We start from the raw sequence: 20,721 nt of genomic DNA, 5'->3' as shown, positions 1-20,721 counted from the left end.
GACAATAGACAGACCGGTGTTGGAATTTACATCAGCATCTCCTAACAGTATTTGTCCCAGCATTATGAATCAGCCACTATTCCAATATGGCAAATCCAGGGTCCCCAGAGTCTGTGTGTCCTGGGGGACCAGGACCCGAATCCACAGTAATACCACCTCAAGGGTCCCCAGGCATACAGCTCACAAAGAGCACCGTTCCCCCAAATGCAAGGGCCCCTGATCGATCGGCAAGAGGCTAGCATACAGTCCCCTCCAAAAGTCTCTTTCCCGGCTAGGTCTGTCATATATATATATATATATATATATATATATATATATATATATATATATATATATATATTTCATTTTTTTTTCTGCTACACACCCTTTTTTTCTCTCTCTCTCTGCAAGGACGGAGAAAGATACAATGTATCTCTCTCATCCATTCACAGAGACAGAAAACACGGGGTGGGCTTCACAGTGACTGATCACTAGCCAATCAAAGTCTATCACAGCGATCAGGTGACCCGAAATCGTAGTTTCTGGGTCCCGATCACTAGAACGGGGCCCGGGGCTCTTGGTGAAACCCCCGGTGTCTGTGCTGGGAGTGCGCTGTGCTTCCAGCACAAAGGGAGATATGCAAATATGCAGCCCAGTCCAGTGGGTCCACATATTTGCTTTACATCGGTGCCAAGGGGTTAAACATGTAAGAAGCCATGGGCTGACTATATTTAAATTATAGCTAAAGGCAAAACATGTTTTTTTAGTTTTGGATAGAGTGGCGAGGGAGTAGAACCCCTGTTATACCCCTGGGTATTTTATTGCTGTCTGTGCCCCCCATTGGGGAGATTCACCGTCTCTATTTGTCATGTTTACCGTTATAATCAAAAGTAAAAGAAAATCACAAATTTTGGAACAGTAATCAAAGGCAAATCTTTCAAAGGGGACAATAGTTCTGGTGACCCTGGTGATAACTAGAGATTTGCTCTATTTCTTCTCATGATATTTCCTCTCACTTCCTGTTTTGACTGTGGGACAGGAAGTGAAAAGTAATATCCCCAATAGGACCTAGAAGGCAAAAAAAAGGTATAACCCTCTCTTGCGTAAGTTTGAAGAGAGACAGCGCACACACAGTGGGGAACTCCCAGTCCAATTTGCAAGATCCTCTGTCAGGTGCTTGGGCTCAGTGTGTCCTTACACAGTACAACAGAAACAAGTAAAAGGATTGAGCTGGCAACTCTGTAGTCCATATAGCGATTTTAATGGTTGGTTACAAAAAGTGACAAGCAGAACAGCTGACGCATTTTGGCAACAGCCTTATGCCCTGTACACACGGTCGGATTTTCCGATGGAAAATGTGTGATAGGACCTTGTTGTCGGAAATTCTGACCGTGTGTAGGCTCCATCACACATTTTCCATCGGATTTTCCGACACACAAAGTTTGAGAGCAGGATATAAAATTTTCCGACAACAAACAAAGTGCCACGCATGCTCAGAATAAATAAAGAGATGAAAGCTATTGGCCACTGCCCCGTTTATAGTCCCGACGTACGTGTTTTACGTCACCGCGTTTAGAACGATCGGATTTTCCAACAACTTTGTGTGACCGTGTGTATGCAAGACAAGTTTGAGCCAACATCCATCGGAAAAAATCCTAGGATTTCGTTGTCGGAATATCCGAACAAAGTTTGACCGTGTGTACGGGGCATTAGTCTTAGCATGACTATAACCCTCCCTTGCTCTAACCAAAATGGAAAAAAAAAAAAAGTTTTGGCTTTAGTTCTACTTTAAAATATCGCTTTCAGGTGATCTATTTAAAGGGAAATTATCATGTATGTCCTCCATTGCCTCAGCCCTTACATGACCCCTCCAAATTTACAATCAAGCCCAAACCAGCCTTTTGACCTAGATACTGGCCGCCATTGTGCCCATTCGGTTTGGGGTCACAAAAGGCCTGAGGCAACAGCCCGGACTAGGCACGCTGAACTTTTTGTTTTTGTTTTATGTGTGTCCTGTTTGTCTGTCAATGTCCGCGATAGTATGATCAATCTGCAATATATTTTTGCACTGCTAGTTACATATGTGTACTTCATGTTTTATAATTGAATAAATTGTAATGCTTTGATCATATCAGCATCCCTGATTATGCTGTTGCTAAAAGTAACCCCTTTTAGGGCCCATCCTTAACGGGCTGCTCTACCCTACCTCCCCCCCCCCCTCTTTTCCTTTGTGGTTCCTACTTACAGCAGCAGTACCCCATTTGGTACAGGGTACAGTACCGGTAATTCTACTTACCGACCAGGTACTGGTGATAACTTGCGCATTTCCATTTCCCCTTTCCCTCCCTTATACCCTGTTGTGAATATATTTTGGGTGCCTGCTATAAAAAGCAAACAATCTTTGATGTGATTTATATTATTTACAGATTTGTAGATACTTCCTCTGCTGCCAATGTTCTCTTTTTTTTTATATATATATATATATATATATATATATACACACACAACGCATTAACACAGATTTATTAATTTGTTTGTTAAGATTATGTTCACATTTAAATCTAAAAAAAATTTTCAAAGAAGACAGATTCCCATTGACATACGTAGATGCTTTGAATGTTGTGTAAGTGCAGGAAAACTTATGGGACATCTTGTTTTACAGGTACCAGGTGTGTGATGGTGGCTACAGTCTGTCTTGTGGATACTGATGTGTTCTTCCTTGTTGGCCACTGGAGTCTCAGGATGTTCATGAAAACAACAGTGTGCTGGTGAGTTACAGAGCCCTGGAGACGGCACTGTAAAATCTTCACAGTGTACTGGGCATGAGTCATTATTTCCATACATTCCCTCATACATGCTGTGTGTGCTCTGACTGACCTCAGGATTCTGACTATAACAATGTGATGACTAAGGCAGGGCGTGCTTATGATCTGACCTTATGGGGCTGAGCTCAGTGTAAAAAAGCAATACTTAAAGCCTATGGTTCAGCCACCAATTTGAAGATGGACTCTGTACGGCAGTAGAACTCCAACTATTTCTTACTATGAATTCTTCCTCCTCTATTTAAAAAAAAATAATAATAATAATTCACAACCTCTCTGTCTCGATGCTTCATGTTGGAGGTGAAGATGTGGAGGTTAAATGCTGCAGTTCCATTTTAAATATACATCTGTTTGAATTTTGCATTTTTTTCCCCCAGAAATATTTGAATATTTTTTTTTCAAGTCAACTAAGGATCATTTCAAAATATATAGAGCTGATGCTGGATGCTTTTTTTTTTTTTTTTTTTGTACCTTAATGCATAATGCGTTAATCACTTCAGGTCCGGAAGCTTTACCCCCCCCTTCATGACCAGGCCATTTTTTGCAATACTTTAACTGACAATTGCGCGGTCGTGAGACGCTGTACCCCAAAAAAATGTATGTCCTTTTTTTCCCCCACAAATAGAGATCTCTTTTGGTGGTATTTTATCACCTCTGCACTTTTTTTACTTTTTTTAGTTTTTTACTTTCTGCTATAAAACATTACCAATTAAAAAAAATGTTAAAAAAATCAAATATTTCTTCATCAATTTAGGCCAATATGTACTCTGCTACATATATTTGGTTAAAAAAAAAAAAAATCCCAATACATGTATATTGATTGGTTTGCGCAAAAGTTATAGCCGCTACAATCTATGGTATATTTCTATTTTTATTTATTTATTTTTTTTACTAGTAATGGCAACAATTATTGACTTATAGTGGGACTGCAATATTGTGGTGGACAAATTAGACGCCTAACTGACATTTTTGACAATTTTTGGGGACCAGTGACACTAATACTGTACTAATGACACTGGCAGGGAAGGGGTTAACCTGAGGGCCGAGCAAAGGGTTAAATGTGTTCCCTGGGTGTAATTACTAACTGTGGGGGAGGTGCTTTGACTGGGGAACTGTAAAGATCCATGTCCCTGCTCAGCAGGAACACAGGATCAGCACATTCCCCTCTCACAGAACGACGGTCTGCCTTGTTTACATAGGCAGACTGCTGTTCTGCCTTTCTCCTAGAACCACTTTAATGCAGTTTAATAGATGATACTTTATAAATGAAAGTGTACTTAAACCTAAAAGTAAAAATGTAATTCATTGCAGCTTACCAGTTCATAGATATGGTGGCTGCATTTGTTTTCTTTTCTTTTTCCTTTGTCTTCATTTGGGGATATTTCCAGTAAAACACTTTTTATCTTATGCCCCGTACACACGATCAGACTTTCCGACAACAAAACCATGGATTTTTGTTCGAAGGTTGTTGGCTGCAACTTGTCTTGCATACACACGGTCACACAAATGTTGGCCAATAATTAGGAACGTAGTGACGTACAAGATGTACGTGATGTCTCCATTACAGTTACAGTTTTACAAGACCGAGCGCTTCTGGCTCGTACTTGATTCCAAGCATGCATGGACTTTTGTGCGACGGACGTGTGTACACACGATCGGAAAGTCCAACAACAAATGTTCGATGGAGCATACACACGGTCGGACTTTCCGCCAACAAGCTCACATCCAACATTTGTTGTCAGAAAATCCGATCGTGTGTACAGGGTATAAGGGTGACAATGTGCAGCATTTTCACCTTTGAACAGGAAATGTGTTAGGACTACAGAACACCTCCCTTCTCTTCATCTGTAGCACTTAGAAAGGGGGTTCTGTAGTCTAAAAAGGAGATACAGTGTTTGGGATTTCAGTGCAGCAGTGTCAGAGAGTACAGGACTATAGGTGGCCACTAGATTTCTGTCAGGATCAGTATTTTTTTGGTATTTATGGAACAGCTATAACAAAACATTTTAATGGTATATTTAACAGACCAAAAATTAGCAAGTAAAAAACATTTATTTTAGATATAATGACAACATATTAGAGTGCTATGGACATTATTGTATCTGCAAGAATAGGCTTAAAGGGTCGGTCCACCCAAAAACATTATTTACGTTTTTGGTAGGTGCTGGAGAGTTAAACCACTGGATAATTTCTTCTGTCTCTTTGGGATTTTGTGAGCGGTTTGCACTTGAGTTCCTGGGTCTTTATACCCGTTTTGGACATAATTAGGGATGCAATCCTGTATACATTGCTTGTAAGGAATAAATGTAATCATCCCAGGTGGACAGGAACTGAGTTGGGAATTATGGCAGTTGCCAAATCATAGAAGCCCTCCCACACCCCAATATATGGGGAGGGGCAGGCCCTTTAACTAAACTGAATCAAATTTAAAGAACGAAAACTGGGACTAGTTGTCAGGTCTCAGTTGTTTGCTCCTGCTTCAGCAGCCCTGCCCATACCTGTGATCCACTAATGGAGCACATGAACCCATGAACATCATATGCAAAAACCATCTTTCAAAAAGAAAAAAAAAATATTTGTATTGAACTTTCTGAAAGTATTTGAATAGGGCTATTAAAACAGGTGGTGTACTTGCACGCTGCTATGTTGTGCTATTGAGTGCTATAAGACTACAAAACTTACTAAGCGGATCGCTCACACCTATACACACACTCTCTAAACGTGTATCAATGTGCAAAATTATGTTCAAAAATGGTTTCGCACTCCCAAATGCTAATGTGCTTTAAATTGGTTTGCATAGCAATTTTCATAATCAGCATATCAAACAATATATAACATTAACAAAACAAACGATGCATCGGTCCATAAAGTATCCTTTGGTATGAATTCACTTGCATATGCTGAATCTTTCATAAAAAACAGGCTTGTGTTCACATATCCAAACCACTGCTTCCTTAGTTAGTGTTCACCTCTATGTGCTCCAGTCATCCACATGCATTAGTGATAATCCCCTCAACTGGGGGATAAGACCAACCAATGGTCTATAAGTGCTTTTGTCCCTCTCTGGGGATCTGTAATATGCTGTTTCACTCCTTTGCTGGTAATCTTGAGATTAAAATCCTCCTTCTCTTACACTTATCTCCATACGCCAAAATCATAAAGTGAGAAAGCTGAAAATAGTGCTTTATCTTTTAAAACAACCGGTTTATTAAACACCAAGTATAAAAACACTCACATTTTCCTGGTGCTTAGAGTGCACCAAACTGTAAAAAGCATTCAGTCATCACAATGCGGGTATAAGACAATCAGACAGTATTGCAAGTGTAACCTGGGGGACAGGTAGGCGGTACAAAGCTCCCTGGGATAAGCAATCTTTCAGGCACAGATACCAAATCCAGTGAGGTAGTGACAAACAGGGCAGTGTTTATTGGTGATATATACAAATCTATATACGGGTGCTGTATAGTGTTTCAGAAAATGAACAGAACAAAAATAGTCAAACAAAAACCTAGCCGTGTCTTGGCACTAACTACACAATATATAAGGGGCCCTAACTACCGGGCTGAGCAAGCCTACAGCTTGTCAGCTTCCACCGATTACAGCTTAACAGCTTTTTACCAGCCTTTTGCTCTCACAGACCAGTGTTGTCTGTGTTTCCCAGGCAGAGAGCAAAGACTGTCTGTCACAGGTGAGTTTAAATTGGCCTGGGGAGAGGACCAAGATGCGAACTGGATCATGGATCAGAGATCCCTGAACGTGTATGAGAGGAGCCAGGGAGATGTATAAACCCCAAACAGGACTTTTCCTGGCTCTCTTTGAGACACTCTGCTACACAAGGTATGCTCACAATGCGTGCCTCAGCGTGACGACAAATTGGCCCCTCCCCTATGCGTTACACTCCATGGTCACTCGGCTTCCTCAGAGGGATATCCCTGTTCTGTCCAGCTTTCTCTCTTTATGATTTGGGTGTTTGGAGATAAGTGTAAGAGAAGGAGGATTCTAATCTCAAGATTACCAGCAAAGAAGTGAAACAGCATATTACAGATCCCCAGAGGGACAAAAATATAGATTATTGGTTGGTCTTATCCCCAAGGTAAGGGCACATCGGATGAGGGGATTATCATTAATGTATGTGGATGACTGGAGCACATAGTGGTGAAGACTAATTAAGGAAGCAGTCGTTTGGATATGTGAACACAAGCCTGTTTTTTTATGAAAGATTGAGCATATGCAAGTGAATTCATACGAAAGGACACTTTATGGACTGATGTATTGTTTGTTTTGTTTATGTTATATATGGTTTGATATGATATGCTGATTCTGAAAATTGCTATGCAAACTGATTTAAAGGGATATTTGAATAGGCCTATCACACCCAACTTTTGGGTGTACAGATTCAGTTCTATAGTCATATTTGTCCATTCAGCAACCACCATACGCTAATACTCTCCTTCCATGCATGCCCCTGCTTTCCTAGACAGAATATATGAAGTCCTTTCCATTTCTAAGGTATGCCATAATTGTTTTAACCGGGCTGGATAGTTGGCCTGGTAAACAGTGTGATAATCTGTAGTAAGGTTAATTCCCCCATAGGGTAGATGGGATGAGACCCAGGAGAATTGACATCTGAAAGACTCATTAACCCAAAGCCCTGAGATGCTACCAAATTTTTGTAATGTGGAGAAGTGGTTTGGGAAAGGCGTGGTAAGTTTTGTTAGTAATATAGAGGACATCATCTGCAAATGGGGTTAACTTTTGAGAGAGTCCTGCAATCTCAACTCTTTAATTAGCATGATTAATGATTCTATAACAAGCACACAAAAAAATCATGAAAATGGGCATCTTTGGTGTGTTCCCAAGTAATAGGGAATTTGGTGAAGGGGAAATTGCCATATTTAATGTAGACTTAAGAGTGAGAGTATTGTGCTTTAATTTATTTTAAAACATTTTGTCTGAAACTCCAGCGTTCAACGTTATAGAACAAATAGTTCCAGGAAAGATAATTAAATGTTTTCAATTTATCAAGGAAATATAGCATCACTGGGATCTTCCATTGCTGGCCAAATGAACCAGGTGAAGAATTCCCCTGATGTTCTTTGTTTACATGAGATTGGTACACCAGGTCCTTTAAATTTTTGACAACTGTAAAAGCAGTGTGACTGGTACACTTTTTTATTACTGACATGCATGCGTGCATAGAGCAGTGATATGTTGATGTTATTCCTAGCAATTTTGCATATGACCTCTCTTACTAAATGACTCAATTCATAAGACTTCTCCAGTAAAGTCACCTCTCTAATGAAACAAGGAAGTTTTTAGTCCTTTGTTTGCATCATTGGAATATGAATGGTTGATTTGTTGGGTTTACATTTTGCAAAGTCACACGCATATGGGCCAATATATGCCCTAGGCTATTTAAACTTGCCAAGGTTTTTGTTAAGCATATTCGTAAGATACCCAATATACCTATTCCTGCGTAAACACACCTAATGTTTGTGTGCTTGTTAATGAAAGCAAAACTCCAGCCAAAATGTATTTGGATAGTGTAAGAAAAGAGTTAGAAGTAGACGTGAGTGGTAATCTTCCCAGCAGACACTCATGTACCAACAAATACCTGGCAAAGCTTGTAATTGTTCCTTACTCTGCTTTTGCTGTCTTTGTTTCCATCTTTTACTAGCTGTATTTAAAAGTGCATTGAGTGGATGAAATCTGTGCTTTTATAGCTTACTGTTCAATTTTCCTTTCCTGTAAGGCTGCATTTGCTTGGGTGTTTAGCCACGGTGTGAATCCCAACTAAATCTACTGATTCCTGCTGCCAGGATTGACAGCTGCGTGTGGATAGCAGTGGCCACCGAGCCCATACATTGCAACAACAGGCCGTCAACAGCCACAACAGCTGTTTGTGCAGCTGGACGCACTTTGCGTGCTTCTGGGATTCACACTGTGCCTAAACGCCTGTGCGAAAGCACCCGAACAGTGAGAGAATATTTCTCCAAAAGGACACTGATAGGAACTTTGTGGAACTTGAAAGAAAAGCACCTAGATCAGAAAAGTTGAATTACCACATAGGAGTACCATCATCCCAAATGTCTAGTACAAAGAAAGGCAGGGGGTAGAGAACGGCCGCAGTTAGCTGCTTCTGTCGGCCAGTATCTCGATACCCCATGCAGGGAAGAAAACCCAAAAAGGGGGGGGGGGGGGACTATTGCGGTACTAGGTATAGCCAAATATTTAGTAAGAAAAGGTAAAGAGGAAGGTAATCATATAATAAAATTCCATTTTAATTGAAAACATAGTTAAAAAGTTATAACAGTGTCACATACAGTTGTAATTAAAAGCAGAAGCAGTAAATACAACCAAGAGGATTACACCCCATAGTGATGGTGGGCACAAATAAAGCTTGGGTTCTCGACCGGTTTCGCGGTTTTCACCGCTTCCTCAGGAGAGCAATATCTGTGATACAACATATAATAATTATAATAACTATACAATTCAAGACATACATGGAAAAATTATTGTTGCAGCAAAATCATTAAGAAGTACAATAAACAAAAAAATAGATACAATTTAAGTACAAAAAGGATGAGCTCACCCGTTCAGTAGTTCTCTGTGGGTGTGTAAAGCCCCAAGCAATTCCCCCTGCGGCGGACACAGGGGATAGTAAACAGCCTCTAGATGGATAAATATTGGGTAATAGAATTATATAAGTCAATGGACTAGGAGATCCGTAAAAAAGGGAAAATAAAATAAGGGGGTGCCAATCGTGTACCTCTAAGATTGAAGCCAGTGTGCAAGGGGAAGAACCAAGGAATAGGTGAGGATGGAAAATGAGGGGGGGGGGGAAACAGGGGGGGGGGTGGCGGGGGGGGGAAGAGGGACGGGAAAGGGGGGGGAGGGAAAAGAAGGGGGTGAAGGGGAAGGGGGGGAGAGGGGGAAAGGGGAAACAGGGGAGGAAAAAAGGGGGGGGGGACGGCAAGGGAAAGAAGGGGGGGGGAATGGGGAAAGGGGGAGGACAGAGGGAAGAAAAGGGGGGAAAACAGTAGGTCAGTAGGAGGAGAACCCACTACTTGCAATAGTTAGGCAAGAAAATCAAAAGGGAGAAAGATTGCACACAGATGTAGAGAGTTAGCACTCACCCCAAGAGTATTAATCTGTTACAGACGCATAAGCTAGGATGGATGAGGACAACATAACACAGGATCATATAGTAGGCAAGAAGCAGTCACCAGCCACTGTTCGGTTGGCAATAGGGACCCCCCAGGAGGACTGGAAAAATTGGTGTGTGCAGAAAGAGGTCAGGCAACAACTGCAAATTAAAATTTATAATAGGGTTACCATCCACAAACAATGTATAGGGGATTTTACCACCGGTAGAGAGCAATGGAAGCAACAAACTGGGGTTAAAGTTTGCGAATTAAAGATTATGTGGAATGGCAATGGAAACGGGTAGGGAGGTATCAAGGAGGCACTCTGATATGGCAATAAACAAAAATACAGGTGGCGTTGTATGAAAAGGCCGTATACAAGGACTTAATGTTGAGCAGAGGTGCCAGCAAGGAAGAGGGTCTATCTGGAAGTAGGGAGAATGGGGAAGGAGAGGGGGGCGGCAGAGCTTACCCACAAAGATGGTCCTCAGCTGGCTCAGCGTCAGGAAGCTGTAGGCTCGTATAGCGGCCATGGCCGGCCGCTATAAGAGCACCCCAACCCGGAAGTCAGGGACAGCGTAGAGGGCAGTCCCTGACGTCACCGGGTCTGTTCGCCCGCACTGCGCAGGTGCACAACTAAGTGCTACTGCGCAAGCGCGCGCTCCTGTCAAAGGGAATCGAGTTCCCAGACAGGGAGACACAAGCAGCCCAGAGGCTGCCAGGGCGAGCATGTGTCCGCCGCAGAGAGAGGACTCGAGGCGAAACAGAACCATCAGAGACTGATGATGGGAAAGAGGTCATCCTTGCACAGCAAAACAGATGAATAAGAGTAATACAACAAAGTAATAAAATTAAAAAAACACAAAACAGTACATAATTCTGTATCTAAGCTACAGGAAGTTGCTGTAGCTTAGATACAGAATTATGTACTGTTTTGTGTTGTGTGTGGGCAGTCCCTTTGGGGTAGATTTACTAAAACTGGTGCACTCAGAATCTGGTGCAGCTGTGCATGGTAGCCAATCATCTTCTAACCTCAGCTTGTTCAATTTAGCTTTGGCCATAAAATCCGAAAGCTGATTGGTTTCTATGCAGAAGTGAGCCTGGTTTTGCACTCTCCAGCTTTAGTAAATAAACCCCCTTGTGTCATAACATACAATGCAGGGCTATTGACCTGACATTGTACATGGAAGTGGTAGGTGTGTAGCCATGGCTTAGAGTGTCTTGGAGAGGAGGCTTTGAAGGAGTGGACACACTGATGGATGGAACCTACAGGAACAAGGAGTAAGGTAAGTATTACTTCTTATTCCTGTACCCCTATACTTATTGAGCAGTTAACCCTTGTGGTGTGGGGGAACGGTGTTGGGGATAGGCGCAAGGGTAGCTTGTGTCTAATACCTGGAGTTGGACTTTATAGTGATATTAAAACGCTATTTTTTAAGCAATTTAACATGCTGATGTAAACATTCACCACATATTCCACTTTTTTCTGCTTCCTTTCCTCCCAATTCAGCTGGCTCCTTTCCCTCGCAAGGTACTATGGAGCCCTGTCATAGTCACTCCATTTGTGCATACTAGGTGACATGTTGACATTGCCTCCACCTGTTGTCCTCATGGACTGCATGCGCGCACAGCCAAATTTTCTCAATGACAGACTACACACGCACAGTGGCGTTATGCATGCTGGTACGTAATGAATGACATTTTTTGAATGGTAGTGAGGTTATGCGTGCGCTCCCCCAGACAGGATGCTCGGTGGAAGCAGTGTACTGGAAGACATAGGGTGTAGGTGGATATTGTTAAAAATGTAAGAGTTTAGGAACTGTGTTAGAAGGAACTGATTATTGCACTGCGTTAAAGGTAAAAATACCGGTGTCAATGTTTAAAAAAAAGACAAAGTTTGGTACTACTTTAATAGCATTATTTTCTTATTTCTCACCTGCAGGCTTACAGACATCCCATCGTCACTACATCAAGATTTCTTCAAGACTTTGACCCAGCCCCTATCACACATCTGCCTTACCCAACAGACAATAAATGCAAATGAATATACCTTATCCCTTGTACACTGTAACGAACTACAAGTGCCTTATGTGAAAGCTTGGCTTGCCATGCATTGCTGTCTAATGATTTCTTCCAGTCCAAAGAAAAGCAGAGCAGCCATCACAGCAAGCGGTCTCTGTCCCAAGCAAACGTACACTGTGTTTAAAGACACTAGTTTTGTCCACAAATTTTTCAGTGTGTCTAACTAAAAGAAAATAATATTTTTGGAAACATTAAGCTGCATGCGTAACACACTTGTGGAGATCTTTTTCAAAAGAGAAAAAAAAAATGTAAGAACTGTATTTTAAGATAGAGGGATTTTGTTCATACTATTTTTGTTAAAAGTGAGCTGTATATATTTACTACACTAGATCTGCTTTTCCAGTATTATCTAGTCTTATGTCATTTCAGAGCTAGCGGGATTTGGAATAATCAGTTTAGAAGAACGATTTCTATTTTAATATGCTAAACTATAAAAAAAAGCTTTTATTTAATGTAGAGAGGATTCTCTGTAAAGTAAATCTATTGTATGTGAATTTATATTGTATTATAGTATGTTGGTGCCCTGTGCAGTTAACTCATTTTCTTGCCTTCTTTATGGCCACGTGTGCCAGGTGTTTCTGTGTGTAGCCTTATACATGTATCCTAAAACACTCCAGACGTTTTCATGTCCATCTTTGTTTCTGAATGTACTGTTGTTCAGAAGACATTACCCTTTTAAGACCTGTAGCAGTAACAAAAGTCTGTGACACCATTTTGCTTGTGGTACTGTATTTGTGACCACAGATAGCAATGATGCACAGTTTAGTGTAATGCCCAAGTGGTCTTTCACATCCACACCTGCTGTAAAAGTGAAAATGCCACCAAAACAGTATTTTTTTTTGATTGACTATGTAAGGGTTAGAACCAGGTCTGGATTAACAATTAGGCATTTCTGACAGTTTATGCCAAAACCAGGGTTTCCCAGGGGACTGTCCTTCCTCCCTTCCAGCACACAGCAGGTGATTGACATCCTCAGCTGTGCATGTTTCCCTATGTGTCTGTGCAAAGGGGGATGTCCATTCCCTCCACTCAGGTCTCAGTTTACACTCAGCTCCCTGCTCTATGCTGTGCACTGCATGACATCCGATCCCTGCCACTGCCTCCTGGAGCTAAGAATTGTGATGTAAATTTTGTGCTTTGGAAAGCTGTGGAGAACAGAAGGTTGCAAATAAACAGGTACAGCTTTTGCAGGAGGATTTTCATTGTATCGCCTGAGGCTAGTCATTTCACTGGGTATATGTAAGGGTTTATTATCACTTTAAGGGACAAGTGCACTTCAAAATGAAAGACACTTATCCTTTGTGCCCCTTTGCTCTAAACTAACCATTTCCACCTCCTCCACATATGTATACTTACTGTCATTTTGTCCAGGTGAAAACAAATATAAATAATTATTTTTTATCATTTACCAAAGAAGGGATTTCCCTCATCATTTCTAAATAAAGGGCTTCAGTTTGTTGCTTGATTTTGATCCATGTCCAAACTCTTAGACCTCTTTCACATGGGGCGCATCTGTTTGACGAACTCTGCTTTATCAGCGGGGAATTGCCCTGTTGATCCCCGCTGAGCAGGTGGATGAAAGGTCCGTCTCCGCTCATTGTGCAGAGACGGACTTGTCTGAGTCCTGCTCTCTTCTGTGGGGAGATCGGATGAAAACAGGCCGCCTGTCCATTTTCATCTGATTCGATCTGCCAGAAAAAAGAACAGACAGCAGTGACTGACAGTCACCAGCTCTCTGCTCAAGGAGCTCTGAGAACCCAACAATCAGCGGTGTTTGATCGTTCAATTCTCAGTCTTAGAGCCAGCAGAGGACCAATGCTGCATCTACCTAGGTAGGTATAATTCTTTAAAAAAAATCCCTCACTTCTCTTTTAAGCAATGGGAAATCAAAGAGGGTACTATTGGTGGACTGTATCTAGCCCTGGTTAGACTCTCTACCTGACTATTACCGCTGTTTGGTTTTGCCACAACCCCAGTGACAAAATAAGAAGTCAGAGGAAACCTCCCCAATATGAGGAAAAGCCCCATCTTTGTTGGTTATCACTAGAACAGGTGTCACCACTGGGCAATTGCTTCTCCACTTGTATTCAGGAGACAACTGTAAAATTACTTTATTTTTTATCCTGGTGACAAAATGAGAATGAATCTGCCTAACAGGAACAAAATAGCAATGCAAACCTGGATTCTAACCCTTAAGTAAAAATGTGAATGGGGTTTCGATTTAATTACTAAATGCTAGCCATACGCTACCTGCCATAAACTGAAATTCATCCTTAAGTTTACCCTGGAGCATGCATTAAAAAAGGCCAAGATAACATAGTTTTCTTGTTGTATCTAAAGTTCTCTTGTATATCTGTTCTTTTGCTTGTTATGTATTATTAGTATCCTGACTTGCTACTCAGAATCTTGATTCCTTGTCTACAGGAATCATAGTTCGATAAAAAAAATTCAAAAGATTAAAAAAACGTATGATGGGAGCATATTTTTTTTTTATTAAAAGATGATTTCTAATTACAAATCCTGATTTTGATCAGAATTGGTCAGGGCATATTTTGGCAAGCCTAAAAATAACGATTTTGATTGCCTGGATGATTTCACAGCAGGTTCTTTTTTCACTTCCACTGTATTTTATGTATCTACATTTCACTGCTACTAGAAGCTGGGGAATTCAACAGATTGTGTCATTTTATTAGTTCAGCTATTCAGATATTGTCTATGCATTGGTTGCAAGAATCAAACTGACTTTTTGTCGAACTGCAACTTCAATGCTTTATTTAGTTTCATTGATTTTTTTTTTTTTTTTACCCAGTTACTAATAAGTGTCATAATAAGGGTTGTGGTGACAGGCAATGTAGAAGGGGATAATTGGCCTGCATTCAACCTCTTGCACTTATATCATGGGCCCTTTAAGACCTCCACAGACATAACTTACAGAGTAGCTATGGATTCCTTACTATGGTTATAGGAGATGGTGCAGCTAAGGTGTCATCTGGCATCCTGAATCTGTAAATTGATGTACCATCTCCACACGCGGTAGTTGTGCCAGTAACATAACTTGATGAGATGAAGGAACCAGACATGGCACCTATATCAGCAACTTAGTGATATTAGGGTAGATATAAACCTAGGGAGTTCAAGAAAATAAAATGCTTTACCAGCTTCTGCCTGTGATGGAAAACATGATCCAAAAATATGTCCCACATACATGATCCATTACAGGGCTAAAGTACTTTTACTGTGATAAGTACTGTATATGAGGCCCCTGGTGCCTTTACTATACAAACTAGATCTTGATCTTGAAACTTGATCTGTGTCTAGTACATAGGAACCTCTATCTTTTTTCTACATACTCTATATATATATCAGCCAAGTAGCATTTAGGATAACCACAACCTAAACATGAGAAATAAAAAATATACAATTTGAGTTATTTTTGTGATTTAAGAGCTTTCTATGTGATCTAAAATTGTTATATCTAATTGGAAATGTTATAGTAAATTTACATTTTGTATGTTAATACTGTATATCTTTTTTTTAATTGCAATTAGGATTTTGATTTGATAGAGAGTGTAAGTTCATTAGCAAATCAGAAAAGCCACATTTGTTTTACAGAATTAGTTACATCAAGTAAAACAAAGAAGTCTACCCACACCTGGTAGACATAGTTTTGTTGATGTTTTCCATTGTGGGTAGAGTGGGGCATGATTTGATTTTAGGATAGGCCTTGAATGCACTCTTGATTCCACTCTAGTATCTTAAATTGCCGTAAAAGGTTAAGCCTGGCTTTTGTTTTAGGTGAACTACTGTTGTCACCATTACCATAACTAAAAACAAGCCTGTGATATTTTCTCACCTCTAACTCTTCCTAATAAGGTCTGTTCATTAACTTACCTTTAATTAAATTAGGTTTGGTCTTCTTTTCCCCAAAGTAATTGAAAATTGGAGAGGAGAACTGCATGTTCAAAGGACATGCTATATTTAATAATAAAGGAAATTGCATTGAGTAAATTCAGATCTGTTTTTATAATTAAAGTTGTCATCACAATAAAATATTCTGTAACATTATTTACATGTTCCATTAGAAAACTCACTGTAGGGTGCAGGCAATGCCAAGGGAAGATCTTGTTGAGGTCCTAAAGTAGGGGGCAACTATTCCCCATTCAAATACATATAATTATTTATTAAAATTGTGATTTTAAGAGCTAACACCAGTAATTAGTTCCTAGGGGTTTTGAAGTGCATTTTTTAACTTACCAAGTTAACCTGTATTCAATTTCAACACCCAATAAGGTGCAAAGAAATGCAAAAAAAAAGGGAATTTCCTTTGCACGTGATTGGATGATTTAAAGTATGCTTTTTATTAAATCAGCTGCTACATATTTGACAGCATATAATGTAGGTATTGATTTTATAGTACTACTTTTAAGTTAGTTTAGAACAAGCCTCGTTGATTTATTTTTTTAATCAGTAAAACATACAAAGAATTAACAATTTCTCAGGTTTTGTGGTTTGTGCTCCTGTCATGTAGACAACTCACAGGGCAGTCACAATGTCAAAACAGACTCTTCTGCAAATAAGCACTGCTATCTCTGGGGATAACGTTGTGCTGCAATCCTACATACAGATTGAACAAAAACATTTAGCAAAAACAGGTTCAGAAAAACACTGTGTTCTGGATTTGGGACCACCTTACCGTGTACACATTATGGACAGTATTAGGGTGAATTTGTAGTTGCACACAGTCTTTAAAGGGTCACCTTTTGACAAAAACACATACTTTGTATCTGTCTTTTAAAGCTTATCTGTACTTCATGCTTTACATCACCCACAATGCCAAGCCCTTAAAAGACATGGAACAAAAATCTACATAGACTGCTAATCACCATAATGAAGTGGATAGGTGATATCTGTACACCTGCAAACGAAATACTCCAGGCAACCCCCAGCATTCTATAAAAAAATATGTATTATAAAGGGCTATTTATCTGTGTTGGCTTTTGGATGTACCACTTGTAAAAAAAAAATCTGTTACATATGCTATATTACCAAAAGTATTGGGATGCCTGCCTTTACATGCACATGAACTTTAATGGCATCCCAGTCTTAGTCAACAGGGTTCAATTTTGCATTGGCCCATACTTTGCAGCTATAACAGCTTCATCTGTTCTGGGAAGGCTGTCCATAAGGTTTAGGAGTGTGTCTATGGGAATGTTTGATCATTCTTTCATAAGCACATTTGTGAGGTCAAAGGGTGGGCCAACTCAATATTGAACTCTACAGACTAAGACTGGGATGCCATTAAAGTTCATGTGCGTGTAAAGGCAGGCGTGCCAATACTTTTGGTAATATAGTGTATCATCAATTATACTACAAATGATATAATACTCATGGTATTGTTCAGCTCTTTGCAATAAACTGAAAATATCAAGAATATGATGTATCAATTATAAATGAATCTTGCAGAATCCTGCGGAGACACTCTTGCATGCAGGGACTAGAGTTGTGTCTCCCTACACCGTGAGCACCAATAGAAACACTAACCTCCATAGCCTAGGATGGCAAGGCACTCCCCTGCTCCTCCCTTCCCTCCCCTCACTTTTCTCCAAGCTAACAGAATGACTGGAGACTGCACTGTCCACTGTTAGCTCTTTGTTATACATTGTGGGAAATAAAGTCTGTCTCACAAAGCTTCATAATTTGGAGTTCCAGGATGTAGCCATTACATAAAAGGTATAGGACCTTTGCAATCCATGGTAATGCATAGGAATAGCAGCAGTCAGTAATGAAAGAACAAGACCTAAGACAAAATCTAGTTGTTTAGTCTTATCGTTCTGATACCAAGACCAGTCTATATAAATAATCCCCATGGTGCTTTTACATCACATTCATTCTTTGTTCCCTTCAAGCTACATACATTGCTGTCATAAATAAATATACATGTCCCATGCTTTTTGAAAAAAATGCAATAAAAAAGCAGCTGTATAAATAACTAAGAAAAGATATAACCTTCAGATAACCAAAAATACAGTGCTAAAAAAATAAAAATGTTATAATTATAAATGAAAAGTATATTACCTTCAGGCAACCATAAATACAGTGTTAAAATAAAAATACAATAAATATAAAATCGAAAATTGAAAATGTGCTTCAAAAATATCTCATCAAAAATACAAATAAATCTGTGTTCTTCATATGCTTCGTAAACCACTGTGCAAAGAGTTTTTTGCACAGATGTTTAAGACATTTTAGGCAGATGTTTATAAATTATATGAAGAATTTTGATTCATAATTTTTTTTTAAAGGTATTTTTGAAGCACATTTTCACTTTTCATATATATTTATTGCTGTTATACATTCAGCAAACTAAATCAGTGGTCAATCCACATGTGACTTAATATGTACATCTTTGCATATTAGACTATGTTAAAAGAGAACTAATCTTACTAGATAGGTCTGGAGGTCAACACATTTTAAAGATGGATACTGGTTACAATTTTAAAAAAAACATCATACCAGGAGTATGGAAGTAATATCAAGTATATAAAGGCCATTCCGTTTTTTAGTCATTAAATTATATTTGTTATTCTTCTGCAACATTTGGAGTTCTGTTCTGATATTTAACATTATATATATATATATATAACATTTAGTAACTTAGTTGCTTACAATTGCGCTATGTATCCTTTAAGTGATTGTTACTAATATTGCTTTATGTTTTAAGCTTGTTTTATGCAGTTTGTGGTGCTACTATTATTTGTATGTGTGGGCTATTATTATATGTAATGCAGCTGGTAACAAAGACTTGGTGTATGCAGTAGGCATAGAATGATAAATGTGCCATCACACAAATTCCAAAAAGAAGGAAAACACCGGATCAAAGACACGATGAGGGGGAATTGAGCATATTCAATAAAATGTGTGAATATTTACTTCAATTAGCCCATTATATAAAAAGCAGATTCCTTATTTCATCTGCACATGATTGGATAACTGAAGTGAATATTTGCACAATTTGTCGAGTGAACATTCTCAACTCCTTTAGTAATTTAGCCTCATTATATAATACTGTCCTGATCACCGATATCTTCAAAAGATGACCATGGTGAAACTTTAGGGATGTACCACTCTAATCTTTATAGCATTATTCTTGTTTTATACTCTAATGTTGTTAAAAGTGCTTTCCTGGAGTTAGAGTGATAGGTCAATATCACTGAGAGCTTTAAAAGAAACAAGGAACACTGTTTCAATCTACAGTCAAGATTGTTTTCTTGTTTTGTGTTAAGTATGTATGCCAACATAGAAAATATATATTAAGACTTGGAGTTGTTTAAAAGGTACTTTTCTATTGTTATTTTTTATTAAAAAAAATATTGCTGTAAATTAAAATATTGTGTATTCATTGCCTACAGATAAATAACAATATGATTTAGCAGAAGAGTTCCACTTTAGGCCTCATTCACACATAGATCATGAGTGGGCCATGTGTTTATGTGGTTTGAGCCACATAGGTTGGACTTGATGGACTTTTTGGATGTCTTTTTTCAACCTCACCTACTATGTAACTATGTAACCTGGTGGCTCAAGTCACATAAATATATGGACCATTCACTATCTACAGGCTTCAACACTTGTGCGAAGAAGGCCTCATTTGAACAGTTTCATCCTTATACATAATACATAAAAGCACACCTTCTCAAAGCTCTACTCATAGACACACTGTTGGGAATTCATATAGCGTCTCTGCAACAAGCTTTAGAATTCCATCTTGCCTCTGCAGGAAAATGTCAGTGTGGGTGAAAGATTCTTGAAGCTGTTGGAAACAGGTACATGAATGTGGACAAGCTCCATGCATGGAGGTCAGGGTGCCCATACAGACACTCCATTCTCAGTGCAGTTGAGCTCCTCCACTGCTGTCACACAGCGCAGAAATCAATGATTTCTATAGCTGGGTGGGCAGAGCATAATGGGGATTCACAAGAAAATCCTTAGCCAATAGACAGCCTGCTATTGGCTATAGAATCTGCTCATTGCCAATCACAAAGAGAGAGCAGACCCAATGGAGGAACTAGTCCACTATAGTGCCACTGGGTGCTAGGAGCCTGTCGGCTGAGAAGCCGACAGCGTCCTTGACAACCAGTGACAGGTGGGGAGAGTAGGAGCTAGCAGCTGCAAATATGCTGCCTGCTACACAGTGACATTGACAAGCTCCATACCTTTCTCTGTATGCCAACTTGTTGGTCTTGAATACCTCCAGTTTGTTATCTACGAACTGGAAGGAATTCTTTTTGAATTTAGTGAAGCCATAGTGCCACTTAAAGTGGAGGTAACCCCATCTATCTTTACAGCCAAGGAAGCTGCAGTGCAATATTCTATGCAAGTCAAATCTATCTGTGTTCTTTTTCCATTGTTTTTTATGCACATATGATATGAACAAGGCCTCAGCCTCTGTCTGATCTGCAGTTGCTATGATGCTGCACGTGTGATCAGTTATGACACCAGACATTTGATGGCTTGACATTTTGGTTTAGAGCAGAAGTGACAGTTAAATCGATAGGTTTAGTTCCTCTTTAAGAGCTACCGGAATCTGCTTCACATGTCGATAAAGCTACTGAAACTGGTGGTGAGAATTTTTTGATCAGGTACAGGTCATTTTAAAAGGGCCATATCATCAGAAATGTGTTGTAAGTGCTTTG

General features: G+C 39.5%; 1 protein-coding gene across 2 annotated transcripts in view; it reads left to right on the top strand.

Annotated features, from left to right (window-relative positions):
- The window catches only part of RBPMS (RNA binding protein, mRNA processing factor), a 256,714-nt gene extending 237,300 nt beyond the window's left edge, over positions 1 to 19,414 (top strand). For both annotated transcript variants that reach the window (XM_073597687.1, XM_073597680.1), the window contains 2 exons: positions 2,642 to 2,747; positions 11,889 to 19,414. In XM_073597687.1, coding sequence (XP_073453788.1) covers positions 2,642 to 2,687 — 46 coding nt within the window. In that variant the 3' untranslated portion in view covers positions 2,688 to 2,747; positions 11,889 to 19,414. The remainder of the gene's footprint in view (positions 1 to 2,641; positions 2,748 to 11,888) is intronic.
- The last annotated feature ends 1,307 nt before the right edge of the window (positions 19,415 to 20,721 follow it).

This window comes from Aquarana catesbeiana, linkage group LG01, assembly GCF_042186555.1.
Source record: "Aquarana catesbeiana isolate 2022-GZ linkage group LG01, ASM4218655v1, whole genome shotgun sequence".
Taxonomy (NCBI): Eukaryota; Metazoa; Chordata; class Amphibia; order Anura; family Ranidae; genus Aquarana; species Aquarana catesbeiana.
Note: the sequence above shows the minus strand (reverse complement) of the source record. Positions and strands in the feature narration are given on the sequence as shown.